Below are 19,272 nucleotides of genomic sequence, written 5' to 3'. Positions count from 1 at the left end.
TCCTCCAGTACTATTTTTACAAATCCTAGGAACTTTAGAAAATCAAAACTCTGATTTCTACCTCCTCTGCTCAGTTGGACTATTGTTTTCCTAGTACTGTATCTCATTGTACCATGGTAGTTAAGATGCTCCCCTTGAGAAAGCTAGTGTGAGTATAGGCTTGCCTTCTGGGACCCTGCTCTTCCTATTTATCAATGCTTAAAAAGAGTCCTCTTATTTTTTTCCCCAAATTTCATATTTGCTTATAGTAGAAGGACAAGTCTCATACCAATTATTCCTTCATGCCTAGATGCAAGATTCTCATGATTAATTATATTGAGTTAAATATAATGTTGGATGAGAAGATGTCTTTGAAAACCATATGTCTAATGTTACATACATACAGTGAACAAGGAGAAGCTATGCCTTAGAAATCTTGGTTTAGCAATGGTTCTATAATGAGAGATAGTCATAAAAAAGGGACTAAATTGGGCCTTAAGTGCATCTGAATAAATTCACAGAGAAAACTATGTGTGGTAAAAAGAAACCCATACTTAATCCCCCAGAAAATAAGAAATGCCGTTGATTTTAAAAGTTAGATGGAATTTAACTGAATGGATTGGTTGGCAAGAGCAAATTCCTTCGTTAATATACAGCAAAATATGAAAATACTTTTTAAAAGACTTAAAAATTTACACATTAAAGAATTGCTTTGCTCATTATGAAAGACTTCTTCACTTTACAAGAGGATTAACTGAGGTCTCAGTACCCTGACGAAGTCCCAGTATAACTGCTTGCCAAAAGCAGATTTAAAACATATCTCCTGCATTTGGGTAAAGGGGAGCAGGACAACCATTCTGTTACTGCTTTTTCTATTTTTTTTTTTTTAATTTCATGTGAATAGACCTAGTCCCAGGACAACTCACACAAACAGTGATGCTAGCAAAGAGGGAAATATAGCATTATTTCTAGGACAATCAGTATAGGATAGAAGAGGTCTCTGGGTCTTTCTTCTTCTTTCTTCTTCTTTCTTCTCCTTTCTCCTCCTCCTCCTCCTCCTTCTTCTTCTTCTTCTTCTTCTTCTTCTTCTTCTTCTTCTTCTTCTTCTTCTTCTTCTTCTTCTTCTTCTTCTTCTTTCTTCCCATCCAATTCCAGAGATCTTGCACTGCTTTCTCACCATTCCTGTGAACCAGAAGGATGACTTATCAAGAAAGTGGGGAATTCTGTAGGTCAAAGTCATTTAATACATATGACTCAGCTTAGAAGTACTGGAGAGTCTAGGATTTATTTGCTTGTTTGCTTTTGTTTTTCTTGTTTGTTTGGTTGGTTGGTTTGGTATGGGGCACAGACACTTGTACTCTTATATCCCTCTTCTCTTTCCTAGGGTGTATTTGGAAAATAATAAATAGCCTTAGTAGAGGAAATTTCTTTGCAGAGAGGTTTCATTAGTAACACAACAAAAAATGAGTATGAAAATAGGAAATGCATTTGTGATGGACAACGTAAAACACCTTGTTTTGTTTTTAGTCTTTAACCCTCAGGCCTAGAAATGTCTGAAAAAATAGTGATTGACTCAGAATATATATACATAAAAATACAATATTTGGAGTATCTTCCACTTTCCTTAGTACTGAGTAAAGTAAGAAACGTCTCTCTGATTCTTCATGTATTTGTAGAGTTAGTGAGGAAGAGCAGCATACAATGACAAAATAATATTGTGTCATATCGAGGCAATCTAGCCTTGTCCTAGACTCATAAAAGGGGACCGCACTAAGTTTGTGGCAACTGATGGCCAGGGGAAAGTATTTTAGAAAGAAGTGATGGCCTTGATGAGTCTTAAATGAATAAAGTCTGGTACAGGTGAGTGAGTGAGAACACTTCAGATAAAGGGAGTAACAGGGAACATTATAAAGTCATATCAAGGAAAACACCTGATTCTCTGTTTGGAGTACAATATAGAAGGTAAGGTACAGAGGAAGACATGTATTGAAAAATATTACTGAGCATAGTTTCCTAGGAGTTTTGAGGCCCTATACAAATTTGCAGCCAAGGAAGGTCATATTGGGAGAATGGATTGGAGGAAAATACACCTGAGAGCAAGGAATATACTTTAGAATCAAGATAATAAACCCTAAATAGAGCTCTGGTGCCTCTGTGTAATTTAGGTCCAATACCGGGATAGGGGAAGTAGTATAAAGAAATATATAGGAAGTGACATCTGTAGGATTTGGGGACTGACTCTTTTGGGGAGAAAAGAGAATCAAAAGTAACTGATGACTCCCAGGGTTGTAACTTTGGTGACTGAGTTGACGGAGGTAGGAGGAAATATACAGAAGGCTGATCAGAGAGGATGAACAGTTTTGTGTGATTGACTTTGAAGTCCCCAAAGGAAACTGAGATGAGGACTTAGTGAAGAAGTCTATGCTGGAGATTAATATATATATAATACTCATAACTATATTAGATATGGTAAAAGTCATAAAAATGCTAAGTTTACCTTGGGAAGAAAAATACAGAATTTGAAAAGAGGAGGATCAAGGGACTCTAGACTCAAGAGACTAGGGTCAAGAGACTCTAGAGGATATCACCATTTGGTATATAAGAGTGCAAAAGGAAATGCAGAAACAATGAAAACATAGCATTTTGAAGGAAAATAAATGGCAGGATAATCACAAAGGAGAAACTAAGTGGACTCCATGAAAACTAAAAACTTTTTGCTTGCAAATGGCACCATCAAGAAAGTGAAAAGATAACCCATGGATTGGGATAAAACATTTGTAAATCAGATATCTAACAAAAGAATTGCATCCAGAATGTATAAAGAACACTTACAATCCAGAAATCACAAATAACTCAAGTAAGATGGGAAAAGAATTTGAATATACAAATCTCCAGAAATTGTACATGAATGGCCAACAGGCACATGAAAATGTGCTCAGTATGACTAATCAGCAGATAAATACAAATCAAAGCCACAATGAGATATCACTTTACATCCCAAACAAAGGCTGTAGTAATAAACTGAAAACACCAAGTGTTGGCAAAGCCATACAGAGATCAGCGTGTTCATGTTGCCGGTAGGAATGAGCAATGGTGTGCGGCACTTTCTCAAAAACATTAATGGGTGTTATCCTATAATCCAGCAATTCCTCTCCTCGGTATATGCCCAAGGGGATTGGAAGCCGGTGTTCATGTGGGAACTTTCATGTGAACGTGCAGAGCAGCGTTAACGCAAATAGGAGAAACAGGGAAACAATTCGAATAATGAATGGATACGCATAATGTGGCACGTTCCTACGATGGAACATTACTCAGCAGTTAAAAGGATCAAAGTACTGATGATACGTCCTGCGACATGGCTAAACCTTGAAACGGGAAAGAAACCAGTCACATTAGACCACGCAGAGTAGGATTCAATTTATATGAAGAGTCAGGAATTAGGCACATCTGTAGAGTCAGTAATTAGACTGTCAAGGGTTGGGAGAAAAAAGCAAAAGCAGGGGATAGTGAGTGACTAGTGGGTATGGAGTTTCTCTTGGAGACATGAAAATGCTCTGGAGTTAGTGGTGATTTTTTTTTTTCTTTTTAAAAATGTCTGAGAGAGGGTATGAGCTGGGGGGGATGGAGCAGGGGCAGAGGAAGAAGCAGGCTCCCCACCTAGCAGGGAGCCCAACTCCAGCTCTATCCCAGGACTCTATCCCAGGACTCAGGGACCAAGACCCCACCCGCAAACCCAAGACAGACAGTTGCTTAACTGACCGAGCCCCCCGGGCGTCCTGATAATGGTGATTTCATAACCTTGCTGAGTATATGAAAAAAAACACTGACTTCCAACACTTTAAAATAGTGATGTCTTTGGTATCTCAGTGCTGTTTTTTTTTTAAAAAATAGCTCCTCCATCTCTCAATCTCAGCATTTGACGGAAACTAGACTCTCGCTGTAACTGCACTGACTGTTGTGATTTTTTTTTTTTTTAAATCCAGACTTGGGTATAGTTATTGCAAACAACTCTTGCTGAGCTGTGTTGGGACTCCAGACAAGTGGTTTCAGCTAAGTGAAACTGCTGTCTGTGCTGCTGCATGTTTAAAATTCATACACCGATTCTCTGAAGCCATAAAATCAATTCTGGATTTGAGTTTTCCTGTGACAGTGTGGACAGAGTGTCATGGGTGATGGAGACTCACGCTCCTGTAATTCCCTAGGAAGAACAGACTTCTGCTGAGCAGCAGATCTGTACTTGAATTCAGAATATAATACCTCAGTCCTCTAAACCTGCAGGAGTTTCCAAAATCTCACTTGGGCTCACCTTCCACATGTGCTTCCCTGATGCTTGCATGTCCCTTCTAGGGTCCGATGTATTTTTTTTTTTTTTTTTATCCTGCTTGCAGAAAATGCACAAAGGCCAACAATCCTTGTGGCTCTTTATTGGTAACCAGTAGAGGCACAGCGTAACTGCGAGAGAGTCTAAACAAGCCTCATACGTACACTCCCTTTCTTGGTTGACAATCCACAGTTGTCTACTGTTTTACGTTGTACGACTATTAAGAAGAAATACATTTTAGGTTGGAGAATGTCTCTTTTCACATAGGTGTGTCAAATTTTTTTTTCCCCTCAAAAGAAATACCGTGAAGTGATATAGGCTGAATTTGGATGTTACCCACTACATACGTGATGGAGGGACCTTGAGCAACGTACCTGACTACTCTGACTCTGTCACTTCAAGTGCAAAAGAGAATAGAAATCACGACTTCATTTGGTTCCTATAATTATGACCACAGGATAACGAACACACACCTAAACAAATGTGTGTTACAAATGTGAGTGTTATTCCTAGTGTATGTGTGGTTTTTTTAATTTTTATTTTTTATTTTTTTATTTTTTTATTACCAAGTAGTCATGGGTTTTTGTGGAGTATGTAACTCAAATGATCACCTTCCAAACTGCTCGGGAAATCTGTTGTTAAATAATCTTGGCAGGAACAAACTGAAATACATATTTTCCTTTGGAGTCAGGGTTCTGTTTTAGCAGATCATAGTGCAATTTTTCTTTGTAAATGGCATATGATTCACATGTGAGTTCACTTTTATATATGCCTGGTTATACCCGTTGTGGATTCTATTGTCCAAGAGGCTGGTATCCGGTTTGCAAAAGTTATTACTCCTCTGTTTTAGTAGCCTCGGGTCTTAAGGCAATATCTGTTCTGTGTAAATGTCGTAAACTGTGGTTCCATTAAAAGCAAAAACTATCGGTGAATTAGATGGTTAATTCTTTAAACTTGTATCCTCTTTAAGATAAAGCTTTATAAAAGACATTTCCCCTACAGATCACGTTTCAAAAATTCAAGGAGAGGTCTCATCTAAGTCTTGCTGTGTCTTGCCCCAGAAAAGATGGACTGTGAGCTGACCCCTCTAGCTAGGAGTCCCTGTGGCCTGCTTGACCTTTGCCCCAGGGCATCTTTGGCTCCAGCAGCCTTTATTAACATCAGCTTGGTGGTTGTCCCTGGACGACTTGTACTGGGTGTCCTGTTCCAGGCGACAGTAGGGTTTGCTTAAGATTTAAAAGAATCAAGTTCTTTGGGGATCCCTGGGTGGCGCAGCGGTTTAGTGCCTGCCTTTGGCCCAGGGCGCGATCCTGGAGTCCCGGGATCGAGTCCCACGTCGGGCTCCCAGTGCATGGAGCCTGCTTCTCCTTCCTCCTGTGTCTCTGCCTCTCTCTCTCTGTGTCTATCATAAATAAATAAATATTAAAAAAAAAAAGAATCAAGTTCTTTGTCAAAAAAAAAAAAAATCCAGCATGGGTTTTCACGTTACCTGGTTTCTGTAATAGGACGATATTAGTGGGTATCTCTTAGGATGGTTCTGGTGAGGATCAAGGGTAATAATGTATGAGGAAGTGCCTTATGGACATTTAACCCACACGCACTCGTGCAAGGTGAGAAGCAAGTCCCGTTAGGAGGCCCCTGGACTTGGACCTCTCGGTAAGTGAAGTTGGCCGTTTTCCAGAATTGCTTTTACAAAAACATATTACTTTGTATTAGTCTTTGTTTCCCTGATATTTCAAGATAGAGCTTAAACGTCGGATGTTTGCTGTAGGACACCTGGAAGATGGAGAAAAACGAAAGGACGGTGCCTGCCGCCCCCGGAGACCGCGCCTCTGGCGGTGCCGCGTCCTGCTCGCTGGACCCCTCAGGGCCCCGGGGGGGGGGGGGGGGGGGGGGGGGGTCTCCAGCCCCGGCTGCGGCCCCGCCCCTCCGTACCGCTCGTCCCCGCCCCGCGGCCAAGACCAGGGGCGCGCACTGCAGCCGGGGCCGGGCCGCTCGCTCGCCTCCGCCGCCCTCGCCGCCGCGTCCCGCTAATGCTGATGCGCCTCTAAGCAGCCCCCGGTCCCGGAGCCCCTCCCCCCAACCCGTCCCGGAGCACATCCCCCCCCACCCCGCCCCCGTCCCGGAGCTCCCCTGTCCCGGGCGGCGGGCGGCGCTCCTGGGGCACCTGCCGCCCTGCGCGGGGACCCGCCTCGCATCCCGCCCGCGCGCCGATCCCTGCGGGGAGGTCCGACTCCGTGGGGTCCCCCGCCCGTGTCCGTGGGCTCCTCCCCGCCCGTGTCTGTAGGCTCTCCCCACACCAGTGTCCGTGGGCACCTTTCCCTCGTGTCCGTGGATCCCTCCCGCCCGTGTCCGTAGGATCTCCCCCACCCGTGTCCGTGGATCCCTCCCGCCCGTGTCCGTGGGCTCCTCCCCGCCCGTGTCCGTGGGCTCCTTCCCCCACCCGTGTCCGTGGATCCCTCCCGCCCGTGTCCGTAGGATCTCCCCCACCCGTGTCCGTGGGCTCCTCCCCGCCCGTGTCCGTGGGCTCCTCCCCACTTGCGTCCATGGGATCTCCCCCACCCGTGTCCGTGGGTCGTTCTCTCGTCCCCCCGCCCCTCTCCTCCCCGGGTGCGTTCTCCTCCCCTCTCCCTCCCTCCCCTCCCCTCCCCTGCCTTCCCCTCCCCCCTCCTCTCCTCCCCGCGGGGGGCAGCCGGGGGCGGGGTGCGGGGGTGCGGGGCGCGGTCCGGGCCGTGGGGCGGCGGCGGCCTGCGCGGCGGCGGGCGTCCCGGGCGGGCCCCGGGTGCGGTGACATCACCGCCCGCCTCCCCGCCCGGTGCTGCCTCCGCGAGGCGCGTCGGTTGGGCCGTTTGCCCGCGTCCGCCGCCGCCAGGGCTCGTCCGGCCGGGCTCGGAGCCGGCAGCGCGGAGCGACGGGACCCGGAGGAGGAGCGAGGCGCGGGCGGGCGGCGCGGGCGGGAGCCCCCGGCGGCGGCATGAGGCTCAGCCCGGCGCACTACCTGCTGCCGCTGCTGCCGGCGCTGGTGCTCGGCGCCAGGTGAGTCCCGAGCGGGGCCCGACCCGACCCGACCCGACCCGGCCGCCTGCGCGCCCCCCCCCCCCCCCCCCCCGCCCAGCCGACGGCTGCCCGGACGGTCCCCGCGGGGCCCCCAGCGCGCCGAGCCCGGGGCCGGGGGGCGGGAGGGGGCTGGAGGGGGGCACCTGCCGCCGGGCGCGGTCCTTACGGGGAGGGGGCGCCGGCCGCCGGGGGGGGGGCGCGGGGCGGGGAGGGTGACCCCGCAGGACGGGGAGCCTGGCACAAAACTTCTGCACTTGGGCGACGGCCTGCAGGGGGCTGGGCCGGCTTCCAGGAGGCGGCGTCCGCGGCGCGGGGCCCGGGGCGGAGGGAAGTTGGAAGCGGACCCTGCGGGAGTGGCGGTGCGGCCCGGCGGGGACCCCGGCTGCAGACCCAGGGACCCTGCAGACCCCCGGCTGCAGACCCTGAAGACCCTGCGGACCCCCGGCTGCAGTCCCGGAGACCCCGGCTGCAGACCCAGGGACCCCGGCCGCGGCCGCCGCGCGGGGTGGGACGCAGCGGGCTTGAGAGTCGGTGCGTGTCCGCGGTTGGTCCGGCCCAGGGTGCGCGACGGCCCCGCCTCGTCCCCCTGCAGAGCGGCACAGAGCGGGTCTGTCCCCGGCCGGGCCGAGCCCGCGCCCCGGGCGCCCGGGCATCCTCTTGGCAGCCGCCCCCTTCCCTCGGCCGCCCTCGAACAAAACAGCCCTCGCAGCGGGAGTCTCAGTGAATGGAAACATTGTGTCGACATCCGACATCCGACGGGGGAGGAAGAGGGGAAGCGGGGTCTCCCCGGTCCTGAAATTGGACCCGAAGAGCGCTCGCTGCCTGCAGAGGAAGGAAGCAGCACAATTCCTGATCGCGTCGCCAGTCCGTGCATGCATCCTCCTTCACACTCCTCCAACCAGACTTTTCCTTTTCCAGCGAGGACCGTGTGATTTAGCCCTGATGGTTCAGTGAACTTAGTCTTTCCTTGAAGACAAAGCCCGGGGTGACTTTCCCAGACTAAAGGGGGAATATGAGGGTTTGCTTGTTTGTTTATTTATCTACTTTATCCACTTATTTCTGCTGAGGATTTCTTGTCACTTCGGTTCACAAAATGCAGGTGGTCGTACAATCGCTCCACTTCCCCGCGCTGGAGTAACTTGTCCCGGTTACGGATCCCGCTGCAATATTCGTGGTTCACTCTAGATGAGTCCGTGCAAATTGTGCATCAGTCATTTAAGGGTCTTGCCGTTCACCCTGAGCTCTCTTGTGTGGTAGTTTAGTGATCGTAATTTCTTGAGAAGGGAAATTCTCAAAGTTTGGACACTTAAGTGGGTGCTTGTCATCCTCTGCACAAAGGAATAAATTTTTAAACGATAGAAACCCAGCCCACAATGATTTTTTAAAGACAGTGAAAATCTCTAGTGTTCCAAAAGTACATCTGCTTTATAAGGATGCCATCCATATACTTTAAGTGACTCAGGAAGCTGTACAGGCTCTAGCTTCTAAAGTTTTAGTCTTGGTTACATAATACGGAGAGCCATCATCTTTCCTTTTATGGTAGTGTCAATTTTTTTTGAGGGGGGGGTAGTGTCAATTTTTATTAGGATGACATTTTAAAATAGTCAACGCATTTGTTACGACAAAAATTAGAAGTAGTCATTCCTAGTTTCCTTTAGACATGAAACTTCTGCAGTTTTTACAGAAGTAAAAACTTAGGTCGGGTCTTTTACATTTTCCTTCTGGCAACTCAACCATAAGAGCATGTTGGGCTTAAGAAAGTGAGACTTTCCATCATCAGTGGTCTGTCTCGTTGGGATTCCTCTGTGGCAATTTATTTTACTGGATATCCAGATTACCTTGTGACAGCGGATGTAACAATGAATGTGGTACTGCCACATATGTCATTTTGCAAGATTCTGTTTTAATGGTTTCTAACAGAAGGCCATTGTCTTAGTGATATTTAGGATTTCTTAGAGGCATATGGTTCGTGTACAAGCTAGAACCTAAAGAGGTTTGTAAGAACAGTTGCATTAGTAGAGCTGAGCTTCTTGTCCTGCTGAGAAAAAAAAAAAAAAAAATGTGGCGTAGCCCTGAGCACCTGTGACAGTGGGTTTTCTAGCCAAAGACTTTTTGTCAGTGTCTTAGTCAGGGGGTCTTGTGTGTGTGGAACAAATGGCATCTCACATGCTCGGATCATGCTGAAAGCATTAGCAGAGGGTGGCAGTTACCAGATATTCTTAGAGCCTTTGGATGTTGTCGTTTTTATCGTCAAGTTCTTTTCAGAGTGTGATCAATGTGGATCTGAGGCTCTTAATGCAAGTATATATATTTGAACATCACTTACTCTGGGCATAGCTCTTTAATGCCACACTGTTTTCTTTCCAAAGTTCAGTTTTGTTCTATAGTAAAAGAATGTGTTCACTGAAACACATGCTGCAATTAGAGAAAGACAGTTATTATATAATAGTTGTCTATCCACAGGGATGAAAACCCTAAAGCAATTTTGCCTTTGAAATATGAATTTTTGGATAGCTTTCTGATTTTGCTTGCTCTTTGTCTTCATATTTTTATGACAACTTTGGATGCGGAAGGGCCCAAATTCCATGGTTTTCACCATAGTGAACAGCATTGATGCCCCTTCAATCAGAGTTACTTTGGAAAAAAAAAAAAAAACCTTGAGCATTCACCATCAACAATAACCAATAGTTGTTTTACTGGTAAATGCCATAGAGTCAAAAAGAGCTATTTAATTTTCTGTATATGGCCCCTCCTGTTTAGAAAGTGCATACAAATTCAAAACATCAAGTTAATGTTATGAATAATGAAGCTAATGCCTAAACCCATTTAACCTGTGCACAAATAAATGTGATCAAAGAAAGCAAACATATGTTGCTTTAATGGCTTTAGAGTAGAATGACTGTACTTTTTAAAGAGCTTTCTTCTGTAGAAGTATTAAATTGCCATTCCAAAGCAGCCAGCAATTCACTTCAGAAAGGAGTAGTATAGGTATTGAAAGGAATAGTAGGGTGAAAAAATCTTTAGAAGTTCTTGGTGAAAAGGGACTCATGGAGTGCTGGAGAAGGCTTGTGCTTTAGTCTGCTGAACCTCTGTTCCTTTATGCTGTGATTCTACTCTTGATGCCTTTGGTTTATTGAGTTTTAAATGACTTAATGGGGAGAGAAACATGGCAGGGGAGGAGTGAAGGTCTACTGACTTCTGGTGGTTTTCCATCAAGCAAGAGCTTTAAGCAGATGGGGGCTTCTAGTCCTCTCAATAGGAGTCACCTTCCAGGTCTCTCCTGGGCCCTCTGATCAGCAGTCATGGCACATGTTTACTTTGGAATCTAATTTTAGATGACACTATAGATTGAAGATGCTCTGGGCTCCTCTTTGCTCTGAGCCTTCATCTAAACCTCAGAATTTGGTTGATGCATAGGATCGAGTTAAGACTAGAATCACAATAAAAGCACAAAAAGCATCTTTTAAAAAAAAATTAAGCAAATGAATTTTATGTAGGGAGCGGTCTTCCTTAAGTATCTCTCCAAACTGTGATGAGGGAATTGTGGGTTTGTTTTCCCAAGCCCGGCACAGAGTGAGTCTTGCTACACACGCTTTTGGGATAAGGATTGCACTCTCCTGTGTCCTCAAGCTAGAGATAGGTCTTTTCTAGGCTAAGGAGATAGTAACAGGCACATTTTTGACTTTTCAGATTTCCAGTTCTGGACCTTAGCTGCCTATTTCCAGTAGCAATTTTTAAAATGACCTGTTTGGGGATTATCTTTGTGGATTAAGTTCCCCTCATGACTGATGAGAGACCCCTCAAACATTTATGATTTGGTCACAATGGTCCCAGACCAAACTGCACGTAAGTGGAAGGAGAATGTGACCAACCCACCAGGAAGCAAAAATTACTGGAACCGCTGAGGGGTACGTGGTTGTAACCATGCTGTGTTTTCTCAAGAGTGTCTTGAGAGCACTTGTGCGTGGCATATGTGCTTGAGAGCCTGTTTTTGACTGATCTCTAAAGGAAATCCCTTTAATAAATAGGTCCAAATCATTTAACCTGATTAAACAGTTATTTAATACTTTGTTCTTCGGAAAAGAAAAAAAAAATCTCCATTGAAACCTCATAACCTTTGGAAGTTGTCTTTGGTGTTTTCATTATCACACTTCTAGAAGCGAGCCTGAAATGTGTCAGGCGTCAGGACAGTAAGATATTAGCTACAGACGTATGTCCTCATAATCTGGTCCTGTTTGGAAATACAGTTAGGACAAAATTGGATAAATACCAACAAAATTTTAAAGTTCTAGATATGAATGGAAAAAAGAGTGAGTGATGCCGGTGCAGGGGTATTAGAAGTAACGTCCACTTTCAAAGACAATGAGAGAAGTAATATTTTGTAATGAACTTTAACATCCTCCAGCACTTGCTAACTGTGCGATGTTAGGTAAATTGCTTTTCTGTTTTTCTCATGTAGGAAGTAGGACCGCTCGTAGAAACTACCTGGAAGGCAAGGACTGAATGAGTTTATTTAGGAAAAGAGTTGGCATGTTTCTTGGAACAGAGCAAGTGATGAGGAGGGCTTAGCCTGTGCAGTTATTTTGGTTATGTTCACAAAATTTATGTTATCTGTGATTGATCGGGACATAGCAACTTAAAGGAAACTTGGATACAAGTCAAACGAGTGACAGAAAATTAACAAGAATTACAGTTTTCATCCGAAAGAAAGAAAAATACTGGCAAAGAAAAGAGGAAGCATCGGAAGCAATGGGGGTTACCTCGTAACTAAGCCTGGTTGTTTCAAGAGTGTTTTGGTGGCAAAGTGCCTGCGTGGTGCTGTGCACTTGGCAAAAACCATGAGGACTTGTGGTATTTGATCATTTAGAATATGATTTTGCAGAAAAGTACATATTTAGCTACCTGTATATCTCTTTAAAATTTCATGGTGTATATAGCACATACATAATAGGAAATCACAGCCGCGAGCACAGGTGCCAGTAAAAGGGTGCTTTGAAACTGCGTAAGCACGGCTGGTATAAAGCCCCCTACGACTTTATTTTCTGTTTGTCAATTGATTTCATAACCTGCTAACAAGCTATGAAATACTTTTAAGTTTTCTAAATATTTAACACAGATTTTTTTTTTTTCTACTGCTGAGAATAATTTGAAAACCGGTGCTATAGAAGAAACTCAACTCTGTCTGAGAAATCATCACATGAAGGGGTTATCCCTAACCTAGTTTGGAAGATGACTTGAGAGATCATCTAGTTTTAACTAGTTTGCACATATTTTATCATAAACTTTTCATAGTTTTGCCAAGAAATTCTGAATATCAAATGAGGATTTTTTTTTTTTTTTGCCATAGATTAGTGTGTGTGTGTACGTTTATGCTGTAATTCCGTGGTGCTGTTCAGTGGGAAACATACTTGACAATCTTACAAAGATAAGTCCCTAAATATATTCAATTGCACTTTAAGGGTGAGCACACATTTCATTTTGCTTAGGTTGTCTCTACATTTTCGTCATAGCCAATGAACAACTTCTTATAGGACATTTTAGGGTCAGGTGGTCATAGATTGTTTCCGACATGTACACGTCCATCATTTAGGGTTATTAGGATTAAAGGAAATGTACTTAAGTGCTATCTCAGTGCACAAAACTGGACTTTCTAGTCTTTAAGAGATCCTAAGACATGATAGCTAGTACTCTAGGTGGAGACTATAGTGTGTTGATTTTATTTTTTTATTTTTTATTTATTTATTTTGTGTGTGTGTGTGTTGATTTTATATTGGATACCTCAAGCAATCAACATTCAATGGTTTTATTAAAAGTCAAAATAAATTCCTTAAATGAACTGATTGGTATCGCTAAAATAATAGTAACATTTATTTTCTGAAAAGATTTTGCGTGGGGGGGGGGGTGGTGGGTAGGCAGGGAGAGGGTATTAAGCCCAGTGACTGATCCTTGGGGGAAGAAAGGGAACTAAAACATGCAATGAATGACTTGCTGTCTTCCAAAATAGTCCTGGCTGCTGAGCTCGGGTATCGGTAGGAGCTATTGCAGATTCCGGACCAGCCTTCCTCTCACATCCTTATAGAAGATGTGACTTCTTCCTGCCTAGCCTCCAGAGGATTATTAGGGTTTCTAATTTCCTGTCCTTCAAACTAATATTCAGAACACTCTGAGCAGAAGCACTTAGTGAGCAGGGTTTACAGGAAGTATTTGCCCTGTCGTATGGGTTAGCCCAAAGAATACGAACTCAGACTTTGGATTAGCCTCACCAGCTACGTGACTTAATGTCAGTCAACAACTCTTAGCCCCATTTTCCTCATCAATAGAAAAGGAATAACTATGCTTCTCTGATTTAAGGGCATTTAATAAGCTCCTGTGTAAAAAGAAGGGGGTCTGGAACAGAGAAATGCAACTCAGTATGTGTCCATTCTTACCTGGTTGAAAGGGGGTATACTCTCATTTCAGAAAGAGCTCCCCTTCATAAGCACGCATCTCAGGCTGATGCGGGCGAGACAGAAGTATTGGTGAAGACCCTGGAGCTCAGTCCCATCTTCCCTTTCCGCGGGTGATACAGCTGAATGGAGACTCTATATTTTCCTTCCAAACTCATAAAGATAATTTGAGACCAAAGTAAAAGCCAATTCTGGGCCAACCTAACTGGTCCCAGTTAGCAACACTGATTTGAACACCTGGAACGTCCTCAAGAAGACGTCCCCAGTATGGCCTCGCCTAGTTTCTATTTTGGGTCTGAAAGCTCCAAATCATGTTGCTCATAAGTTAAACTTTAAATTATGTATTAAAATTATATTACCATAATATGTTAATGCCTTTACAGGAAGTTCATTTCTTAATTTACCTGAAGATGACAGAACCAAAGAGGTCTGTCTTAGACTAGAACAGCATAATGACCACAATCCGTTTTAACAAGTTGAGTGTTCTGGGCCCTAATAATTCAGTGTTCTTTTTTTCTTTTTTAAGATTTTATTTATTTACTCAGGAGAGACACAGAGACACAGGCAAAGGGAGAAGCAGGCTCCATGAGGGGGGCCCAATGTGGGACTTAATCCCAGGACCCCGGGGTCACGACCTGAGCCAAAGGCAGATGTTCAACCACTGAGCCACCCAGGCATCCCAATAATTCAGTGTTCTCACATGGGGTAAGGTTGGTCATGACTTCCCCAGAATGCTGGAGAAGGGGGTGGGATGGCAAAGGGAAACAGAAAAGCCTAACCCACTAGGACCCTTGGGGATCCCTGGGTGGCTCAGCGGTTTGGTGCTTGCCTGCAGCCTGGGGTGTGATCCTGCAGACCCGGGATCGAGTCCCACGGCGGGCTCCCTGCGTGGAGCCTGCTTCTCCCTCTGCCTGGGTCTCTGCCTCTCTCTCTCTCTCTCTCTCTCTGTGTGTCTCCCACGAATAAATGAATAAAATCTTAAAAAAAAAAAAAAAAAAGAAGGACTCTGAATGGTGCGTGTGTGGACACAGACGGTGACAGTGTAGAGGAAAGTCCCCGGTTACTAGCCTTCCTGTTTTCAGCATTGCTTTTTTTCTGTTCTTGTTATTTTGTCTTTAAAATTCTCTTCTCTAATGCCTTCGGTCACTCACTGGTTTCTTTGCAGTGAACTAAGGCGTTAACATCGGGCAGGAAAGAGGGGGAAAGACTGAATCCTAAAGGAAACAAGACAATGTGTGAAAAATCAAAGTGACATGTTGGCAAGAGGCAGATATGGCTGAAGAAGCTTTATACTGTTGAGACCATGTAGCTTTTTCCTTCAGATGCCACAAAGTGAAATGTGGGCTCATCCTACAGATAAGTTCATGTGAAAATGGGGCAAACTTTTCTTTTTCTGACACTACAATTTGGAAAACCATTGAAAGGTACCAAATCCCTTTTCTGCGTCCTATACATCTCTCTTTCAATTGATCCATTTATACAACCTGTAAGGTACAGACCCAGCCAATATTCTTGAGGACTAATTAATTAACGGTTAACCCTTCCTTGCAGCCTGTTTTACTTGTACACTTTCATCATGAGGGAGACTGAGTTTAGGACTCCTTAAATGATTAGCTTACATCCTCCCAGCTAGGAAGCGGTTAGAGCCGAACTCCCTTATTCTGAGAATTGCTTTATGAACGAATCTACAGCACTGGTCGCAGATTTAATTTCTATATAAATACACAATGAAGAAAAATAACGTATCCTACAAATAAGAATGCCCAAACTAAACCATGTTGGCAAGTAACTGTTCTCATGAGATATGGGGTAGGCCACATTAAAAATATTCTTGGGGCACCTGGGTGGCTCAGCCGGTTAGACATCTGCCTTTGGCTCAGGCCCTGATCCCTGGGCCCTGGGATGGAGCCCCGCATCCAGCCATCCGGGATCTGCACTCATCGGGGAGTCTGCTTCTCCCTCTCCCTCTGTCCCTCCCTGGCCTGTGCTTGCTCTCTCTCTCTCTCTCTCTCTCAAGTAAATAAAAAACATCTTTAAAAAAATATTATTAAAATTACGCCTGAAAGTAGTTTGTCATGTATCAAATATACCTCAATTAGAAAATAGTAAAATAAAAAAAGAAAAAATTTAAAATCAAAAGATAAAAATCATCTATTAAAGATAACTTCTTAAATCAGCCTAAGAAATTCATGAGTTTGAAGACCAGCCAAATTGGAGCCTTTATAACAAATAACAGTTTGCCAGTTAATAATCGTATTCCTCTGTGGAAAGCATGTCTTTAGATCAATGTTTCTCAAAGTATACTCCTTAGTGTACCTAAAATCAGAATGCCCTGGGGTGCTTGTAAAAAGGCAATGTCCTGGTCCCTGCCATAGATATGCTAGATTCGATTCCCTGAGGAAGTGGCCAAGGAATCAGGGGCTTCCCGTGCACAGGAAAGCTTGGAAACCACTGGTCCAGTATTTGAGAACAATAGAGTCTAGAACACTTTGAAATCATCATCATTTATTCAGCAGGAACATCTACGTAAGTCAGGAAGATGGAAATATGGTTTGGCAACAACAACAAAACTTACTATTTTTGCGTACATATATATAATATATATAAATGTTTTATTTATATTTTATGTATAAAATATTTATTTTATATATAAATATTATTTATATAAAATATATCATAAAATATAATATATTATATAAAATATATTATAAAATATTTATGTATATTTATATATATTTTATATATGAAATATTTTATTTATTTGAGAGAGAGAGCTTGAGCCTGGGCCAGGGGAAGGGGAGGGCAGGGCAGGGTGAGGGAGAAGCAGATCCCATTGAACAGCGAGCCCAAAACAGGGCTCCATCCCAGGAGCCTGGGATCATGACCCGAGCGGAAGGCGGACACCCGACCTACTAAGCCACTCAGGCTCCCTTACATGTATATAGATTTAATTTAACTAAGTATCTTGTCATATATCAAGCTGCATTTATCTGTCAAATTATATGAGAATAATCTGCTTCATTAAAAAAAAAATTGCAGAGGGCTGCAAACGGGGGAGAGAGTGGTCGAACTAAGTGACGCAACACCGTATTACATGGATCTATCAGGGACCATACCCTAGGAAGTCCTAAAGAGTGAAGTGAAATCCTAGAAACTCTGAGAAGAGTGAAAACTTAACTCCACATCCTACCCCACTTTTATGGCTTCACGTTGCCTGACAGAGATGTGACGAAAACCAAGACCTACTACGTATGAGGCTCTACAAATGCTTCTTGTTTTCTGCGTGGGGCCGAAAATCAGAGTTTTCAGATGAAGTAGAAGTAATATTTAGCCTAGCAGAAAAAATCTTTTTTTTTGCAAGAAAGGTTTTAATCTACCACCCCCCCCCCCCCGCCTCTGCTGCTCCCATCACACACACCCCCACCACCCACCCCCCCACCACCTGCCTTAGCAGCACTTGGTTTTACCTGATGCAGGGAAAACAATTTTCTGGTTTGGTTTTCTGGATTAAGCAGACTGTGCAGCCATGCTAGCCATATTGTCTCTGTTCTTTTCCCCTCTGCACTTTCGGTTCTCCTGTAAGAACAAAGGAACCAAAACATGATGCGATGGTAGGGAGCAGCTAAGCATTGCGGAATACCGTAACCCAGGCCCCGCCACAGACTCGTGATGTGATGCCGCCTTGGGTTCACAGATGTGGATGCTTAGGCATGCAGGGGTGAGGTCAGCGGGCCGGGGCTGTAACCTGCTAAGGGGACTCTAGGTTCCCAGGAGCCCTTAGCTGTGGGCTGCAGCGCCTCCTAGCACGTGGTATGAAGCACCGGCCACCTGCAGCCTGTCCCTCTCCCCGGGGTCCTGGTTTACAGACGGAGAGCAAGAAGCCTGTCCCAGGGCTCGCCTCTACGCTTCCAACCCAAATCGTGTGTATTTTGTTTTATTCTCATTGTGAAAGAAAATAATCCCAGCTGTGTACTGATTGCCTTTCTCTGTGGCTGTCGTTTTCCAAAGTCCGTACCAGTGAGCTACGGTGTCGTGCCTCCTGGCTCCAGGGGCATCTGCCTGTCGACTCCGGGGCCTAGGGACACGTGGTGGGAACCGGACGGCCCTCACTGCAGCTCGGCACCCTCTACCCCTGTGATTCCTAAGTGGCGCTCTCCACTGCTCAAACTCATACTTTAATTTTTAGAATTTATGACAATGGTTAAAAGTGTGTGCGTGTTGTAATGTTTAAGGGCTGTGCCACATGGTTCTCCAGAGAAACCTTATAGCCTCTGTCTAATGCTCTTTCATACCTCGGGAAGGTATTTTGTGGATTAGAACATTCAGGATTAGAGCAGTTTAAGACCTCTAAGGTCACGGAATTACTAAAAGGCAGAGGCGAACTTTGAATCCGTGACTTACTAGGCATAGGCCTTAAGGTCAGGCCTCTGAGGCAAGAGGAGGTGTCGGCGCTGGAATTCCTGGTGTTGCCAGGCGTTTGGGAAGTAGCTCAGAAGCCAGAGCTGAGAACCTAATGCAGACTTCGTACACCCGCAGGGGTGCCTGGGCCCGGGGCTCCACGTGCGGTAGGTCAGGCCGCGCCTTAAGCAGGCCCTGTTAACCCCCCATGTAGCAAGGAGCGTCGCCTTTGGTTTCAGAGATGTGGAAAGCCACGGACTCGCGTTTGAACTCAGTCGGCCTCCAAGACTGACCTGCTAGTAAGTCAGCTTTTCCTTGGGATGCCTGAGGCTGATGCTTTACTGGAACTACACTTCCCCCGGCGGTCAGGAGATGGCACTGTGAAGTGCCAAGTGCAGCACAGGCCCGTCCCTGCTCTGCACTTAACCCCTTTGCACACTGACGCAGCTCAGGATTGCTATCTTAAAAAAAATGGCTTAATTTCACATCAAAATCATTAAGGTAGGGGGTGTAGCTCAGGGGTAGAGCATTTGACTGCAAAATCATTAAGGTGTACGTACGGATTATGCAAGTACGGGTAGGTAGGGACCCGTATTGATGCATGTGTGTGACGTGCTTTATAGTGTATCTAGTACGCACGATAACATATGTAATGTTATTCATGGAAAACACAGAGATTTTAAAGTTCTCTGCAAATGTATTTTTAAAAATAGCCATTATCGGGTACCATGCTGCTGTTAGCGCAGTCCCGGCCATCGCTGTAGTGATTCCTAGATGTCCACTTCCCTCCTTAAGGAGAATTAGACCTGGACGTTGGAAAATGTACCCATTTCCCCTACATACTCTTTTATTCAACTGACCATTAAAAGGATTCCCAAGGACAGACTTAGAGGGGAAGTAGGCATCATGTGAGGAAGACCTATGTGACCTGTTTATGATTTTATTTTATTTTTTTTGAAAAAAGACTTTTGAAATTCATTTGCCAGCGCAAAGGGGGAGGTACAGAGGGAGAGGGAGAAGCAGACTCCTGGCTGAGCAGGGGGCCAGCTTGGGGTTCAGTCCCAGGGCCCA

General features: G+C 45.1%; 1 protein-coding gene across 3 annotated transcripts in view; it reads left to right on the top strand.

Annotated features, from left to right (window-relative positions):
- Positions 1-7,136: 7,136 nt before the first annotated feature.
- The window catches only part of LUZP2 (leucine zipper protein 2), a 472,421-nt gene continuing 460,285 nt past the window's right edge, over positions 7,137-19,272 (top strand). The window contains exon 1 of one of the 3 annotated variants that reach the window (XM_077866177.1): positions 7,137-7,336. In XM_077866177.1, coding sequence (XP_077722303.1) covers positions 7,275-7,336 — 62 coding nt within the window. In that variant the 5' untranslated portion in view covers positions 7,137-7,274. The remainder of the gene's footprint in view (positions 7,337-19,272) is intronic. The other 2 variants (XM_077866176.1, XM_077866178.1) reach the window with 2 other exon arrangements.

Source organism: Canis aureus, chromosome 23 (assembly GCF_053574225.1).
Source record: "Canis aureus isolate CA01 chromosome 23, VMU_Caureus_v.1.0, whole genome shotgun sequence".
In the NCBI taxonomy this organism is placed as follows: domain Eukaryota; kingdom Metazoa; phylum Chordata; class Mammalia; order Carnivora; family Canidae; genus Canis; species Canis aureus.
Note: the sequence above shows the minus strand (reverse complement) of the source record. Positions and strands in the feature narration are given on the sequence as shown.